At 56.4% G+C, this 6,000-nt stretch overlaps 1 protein-coding gene across 3 annotated transcripts in view; it reads right to left on the bottom strand.

The window, feature by feature from the left end:
- Nucleotides 1–496: 496 nt before the first annotated feature.
- STK36 (serine/threonine kinase 36) overlaps nucleotides 497–6,000 on the bottom strand; it is a 68,557-nt gene continuing 63,053 nt past the window's right edge. For all 3 annotated transcript variants that reach the window (XM_077479081.1, XM_077479083.1, XM_077479084.1), the window contains one exon: nucleotides 497–1,805. In XM_077479081.1, the coding sequence (XP_077335207.1) occupies nucleotides 1,668–1,805 (138 nt within the window). In that variant the 3' untranslated portion in view covers nucleotides 497–1,667. The remainder of the gene's footprint in view (nucleotides 1,806–6,000) is intronic.

Below are 6,000 nucleotides of genomic sequence, written 5' to 3'. Positions count from 1 at the left end.
GAAAGGGGTAGGTGGGCTGATAGAGGATCTTTCTACTCAGGAGTGTCGGGATTATATATCCACTATCACTTCTGCTGATAGGAAGGTCATAGATCTGCCGGAGCGCTCTCATAGGACCAGCAATTAACAAGAGTACCTGTCCTGCACCCCCAACCCTTCCTCATCTTATGGAGTACAGCGATAAATTGTAAGAAGACTAAAGTGACTGGTACCCCACCATACACCAAGGACCAGACCCTGGGACTGAGATTTTAGCCCACAGAGACCCCTGGGGAACCTCTTCTGCCATCCAGGGGTAACAAGGTGCTGCAATCACTTTGCAGGGATGCTGTGAGTGTTGTCGGGGGGTCCTGCTGTGAACATCATCTCAGTAGAGGGCACTGAATGAGATCCTCTTTGATAAAGTAACAGCAACTATGAAAGCTCCACCCACGAGGAGCACATGTGAAGGAGGCGTGGCATCCTAACAACGTCATTCTATCAAATCACAAAAATGTTTATTGGCCAAAAAAATTTATTTTAAACAAAATCATCTTAACAAAAAATAATAATAATATCAAAAACCAAATGTACAGCTTCCTCTGGAGGATTAAAATGTGGAAAGGGAAACACGGGCCGGACACTCTCATACCACACGGGCCAGACGCTCTCATACCACACGGACCGGACTCTCTCATACCACACGGGCCAGACGCTCTCATACCACACGGGCCAGACGCTCTCATACCACACGGGCCAGACGCTCTCATACCACACGGGCCAGACGCTCTCATACCACACGGGCCAGACGCTCTCATACCACACGGGCCAGACGCTCTCATACCACACGGGCCAGACGCTCTCATACCACACGGACCGGACTCTCTCATACCACACGGGCCAGACGCTCTCATACCACACGGGCCAGACGCTCTCATACCACACGGGCCAGACGCTCTCATACCACACGGGCCAGACGCTCTCATACCACACGGGCCAGACGCTCTCATACCACACGGGCCAGACGCTCTCATACCACACGGGCCGAACTCTCTCATACCACACGGGCCGAACTCTCTCATACCACACGGGCCGGACGCTCTCATACCACACGGGCCGGACGCTCTCATACCACACGGGCCGGACGCTCTCATACCACACGGGCCGGTTTATGTATCCTTGTAAAGGCAGCTGTCAGGTTTCATGTGGAAGTAATACAAGCAGCTCTGAAACCGCCTGATCACTTCCACAATCCTCCCACCAGATTCCCCCTGCAACTTTTGAGGCAGGGTGAGAAGTGGGGCCAAAGGGGCCCCATTAGGTAGGCGGTACAGATCCCCATGATTTCTAACAGTGGCCCTGCTCTCATACCACACGGACCGGACTCTGAGCAACACACACATGCAATATGGACCAGACACAACACGGACCGGACCCTCTCATACCACACGGACGGGACCCTCTGCGAAACACACATGCAATATGGACCAGACACAACACGGACCGGACCCTCTCATACCACACGGACCGGACTCTGAGCGACACACACATGCAATATGGACCAGACACAACACGGACCGGACCCTCTCATACCACATGGACGGGACCCTCTGCGACACACACATGCAATATGGACCAGACAACACGGAGCGGATTCTCTCATACTACACGGACCAGACACGTGGAATTCAGATGCTCTGGGATGTCAGTTGGTGGAGGAGTCTTCTACAGTGATGGGACAGAGAAGCTCTTCTGGGTGACGGCCTCCTCTGTTCACAAGTCATGGATGCGGACAGCTTCTCCTCAGCATTGAGAGCCACCAAATGCTGGAAAGGAAAAAGAAAAAAATCATCAAGATGTGTGAGAGGACAGAGCGGCACAAGGGGGGTGAGAAGGATCTACTAATGGCCAAAACCAATGGACACTATTCTGTCCTCCTGGACCTCTCTGCTGCCTTTGATACGGTTGACCACCCCCTCCCCCCCTCCACACCTTGGGTCTCCATGACTCTTCTCTTCACTGGTCCTCCTACTTATCCAGCCGCACCTTTTGTACTTCTTACAACTCTACTTCCTCCTCTCCTCTTCCTTTCTCCATCGGGGTCCCCCAAGGTTCTGTTTGTGGACCTCTCCTATTCTCCATCTACACCTCCCCCCTGGGTCAGATGATGGCCTCCCACGCCTTTCAATACCATCTCCATGCTGATGACACCCAGATCTATTTCTCTACCCCTCAGCTCACCCCCTCCGTCTCCTCGCTTATCACTCATTTACTGTCGGATATATCAGTCTGGATGTCACATGACTTCCTCAATCTATCCAAAACCCAACTTATCATCATATTTCCTCCCCCATATGCCCCTTCCCCTCATCTCTCTATCAAAATCGATGGCACAACCATAAGCCCATCCCCCACATGCCAAAGTTCTAGGTGTAGTCCTGGACTCTGAACTCTCCTTCAAGCAACATGTCCAATCACTGTCCAAATCCTGCCGCCTCAACCCCCGCAACATCTCCAAAATACGCCCCTTTCTAACCAATGACACCACAAAGCTCTTAATTCACTCGCTGGTCATCTCTCGCCTCAACTACTGCAACTCCCTCATCATTGGCTCATCTCTACATAGGCTCCTCCCCCCTTAAACCCATCATGAATGCTGCTGCCAGACTCATCCACCTTACCAATCGCTCGGTGTCTGCTACTCCTCTCTGCCAATCCCTCCACCGGCTTCCGCTCAGCCAAAGAATTCAATTAAAAATACTAACAATTACATACAAAGCAAATCCACAACTCTGCCCCCAGCTACATCACTAGCTTAGTCTCTAAATACCAACCTACTCGTCCTCTTCGTTCCTCTCAAGACCTCCTGCTCTCTAGCTCCCTCATCACCTCCTCCCATATCCGCCTCCAGGACTTCTCCAGAGCCTCTCCAATCCTTTGGAACTCCTTACCCCAATCTGTCCGCCTATCTCCTACTCTATTAGATGATCCCTGAAAACCCTTCTCTTCAGAGAAGCCTACCCCAGCTCCACCTAACAACTGTATTTTCATTTTCTCCATCAGCTCATCCCCCACAGTTATTACCTTTTGTTCCACCTGACCCTCCTCTCTAGATTGTAAGCTCTAACGAGCCGGGCCCTCTGATCCCTCCTGTATTGATTTGTATTGTAAGTGTACTGTCTGTCCTCATATTGTAAAGCGCTGCGCAAACTGTTGGCGCTATATAAATCCTGAATAATAATAATAAGGGACAGTCTACGGCGGCGGAGGAGGAGGACAGACACCCAGTCTACAGCGGCGGAGGAGGAGGAGGAGGAGGAGGAGGAGAAGGACCGTCTCCCAGTCTACAGCGGAGGAGGAGGAGGAGGAGGAGGAGGACCGTCGCCCAGTCTGCAGTGGCGGAGGAGGAGGTGGACAGTCACCCAGTCTACAGCGGAGGAGGAGGAGGACAACAGTCACCCAGTCTATGGCAGCGGAGGAGGAGGACAGTCACCCAGTCTACAGCGGAGGAGGACGAGAAGTACAGTCTCCCAGTCTATGGCGGAGGAGGAGGAGAAGGACAGTCACCCAGTCTACAGCGGCGGAGGAGGAGAAGGAGAAGGAGGAGGAGGAGGAGGAGGAGGAGAAGGACCGTCTCCCAGTCTACAGCGGAGGAGGAGGAGAAGGAGGAGGAGGAGGAGGAGGAGGAGGAGGAGAAGGAGAAGGAGAAGGACCGTCGCCCAGTCTACAGCGGAGGAGGAGGAGAAGGAGGAGGAGGAGGAGGAGGAGGAGGAGAAGGACCGTCGCCCAGTCTACAGCGGCGGAGGAGGAGAAGGAGAAGGAGGAGGAGGAGGAGGAGGAGGAGGAGGAGGAGAAGGACCGTCTCCCAGTCTACAGCGGAGGAGGAGGAGGAGGAGGAGAAGGACCGTCGCCCAGTCTACAGCGGAGGAGGAGGAGGAGGAGGAGGAGGAGGAGGAGAAGGACAGTCACCCAGTCTACAGCAGAGGAGGAGGAGGAGGAGGAGGAGAAGGACCGTCGCCCAGTCTACAGCGGAGGAGGAGGAGGAGGAGAAGGAGGAGGAGGAGGAGGAGGAGGAGGAGGAGGACCGTCGCCCAGTCTGCAGTGGCGGAGGAGGAGGTGGACAGTCACCCAGTCTACAGCGGAGGAGGAGGAGGACAACAGTCACCCAGTCTATGGCAGCGGAGGAGGAGGACAGTCACCCAGTCTACAGCGGAGGAGGACGAGAAGTACAGTCTCCCAGTCTATGGCGGAGGAGGAGGAGAAGGACAGTCACCCAGTCTACAGCGGCGGAGGAGGAGAAGGAGAAGGAGGAGGAGGAGGAGGAGGAGGAGGAGAAGGACCGTCTCCCAGTCTACAGCGGAGGAGGAGGAGAAGGAGGAGGAGGAGGAGGAGGAGGAGGAGGAGGAGGAGGAGGAGAAGGAGAAGGACCGTCGCCCAGTCTACAGCGGAGGAGGAGGAGAAGGAGGAGGAGGAGGAGGAGGAGGAGGAGAAGGACCGTCGCCCAGTCTACAGCGGCGGAGGAGGAGAAGGAGAAGGAGGAGGAGGAGGAGGAGGAGGAGGAGGAGGAGAAGGACCGTCTCCCAGTCTACAGCGGAGGAGGAGGAGGAGGAGGAGAAGGACCGTCGCCCAGTCTACAGCGGAGGAGGAGGAGGAGGAGGAGAAGGACAGTCACCCAGTCTACAGCAGAGGAGGAGGAGGAGGAGGAGGAGAAGGACCGTCGCCCAGTCTACAGCGGAGGAGGAGGAGGAGGAGAAGGAGGAGGAGGAGGAGGAGGAGAAGGACCGTCGCCCAGTCTACAGCGGAGGAGGAGGAGAAGGAGAAGGACAGTCACCCAGTCTACAGCAGAGGAGGAGGAGGAGGAGGAGGAGAAGGACCGTCGCCCAGTCTACAGCGGAGGAGGAGGAGGAGGAGAAGGACAGTCACCCAGTCTACAGCAGAGGAGGAGGAGAAGGACCGTCGCCCAGTCTGCAGTGGCGGCGGAGGAGGAGGAGGTGGACAGTCGCCCAGTCTATGGCGGAGGAGGGGGGAGGACAGTCACCCAGTCTACAGCGGCAGAAGAGGAGGAGGTGGACAGTCACCCAGTCTACAGCGGCAGAAGAGGAGGAGGTGGACAGTCACCCAGTCTATGGCGGCAGAGGAGGACAGTCACCCAGTCTACGGCGGAGGACAGTCACCCAGTCTACGGCGGAGGAGGACGAGAAGTACAGTCTCCCAGTCTAGGGCGGAGGAGGACAGTCACCCAGTCTACGGCGGAGGAGGAGAAGGACCGTCGCCCAGTCTATGGCGGAGGAGGAGGAGAAGGACAGTCACCCAGTCTAAGGTGGTGGAGGAGAAGGACAGTCGCCCAGACTACGGCGGTGCAGAAGGACGAGGACAGTCGCTCAGTCTACGGCAGAGGACGAGAAGGACAGTCGCCCAGTCTACGGCGGAGGAGGAGGAGGACAGTCGGCCAGTCTATGGCGGCAGAGGAGGAGGACAGTCACCCAGTCTACGGCGGAGGACAGTCACCCAGTCTACGGCGGAGGAGGACGAGAAGTACAGTCTCCCAGTCTAGGGCGGAGGAGGACAGTCACCCAGTCTATGGCAGCGGAGGAGGAGGAGAAGTACAGTCGCCCAGTCTATGGCGGAGGAGGAGGAGAAGGACAGTCACCCAGTCTAGGGCGGAGGAGGACAGTCACCCAGTCTATGGCAGCGGAGGAGGAGGACAGTCACCCAGTCTACGGCGGAGGAGGACGAGAAGTACAGTCTCCCAGTCTATGGCGGAGGAGGAGGAGAAGGACAGTCACCCAGTCTAGGGCGGAGGAGGACAGTCACCCAGTCTATGGCAGCGGAGGAGGAGGACAGTCACCCAGTCTACGGCGGAGGAGGACGAGAAGTACAGTCTCCCAGTCTAGGGCGGAGGAGGACAGTCACCCAGTCTATGGCGGAGGAGGACGAGAAGTACAGTCGCCCAGTCTATGGCGGAGGAGGAGGAGAAGGACAGTCACCCAGTCTAAGGTGGTGGAGGAGAAGGACAGTCGC

The sequence above is a fragment of the Lithobates pipiens genome, unplaced genomic scaffold (assembly GCF_037356315.1).
Source record: "Lithobates pipiens isolate NorthernLeopardFrog02 unplaced genomic scaffold, aLitPip1_a1.2 Scaffold_132, whole genome shotgun sequence".
NCBI lineage: Eukaryota > Metazoa > Chordata > Amphibia > Anura > Ranidae > Lithobates > Lithobates pipiens.
Note: the sequence above shows the minus strand (reverse complement) of the source record. Positions and strands in the feature narration are given on the sequence as shown.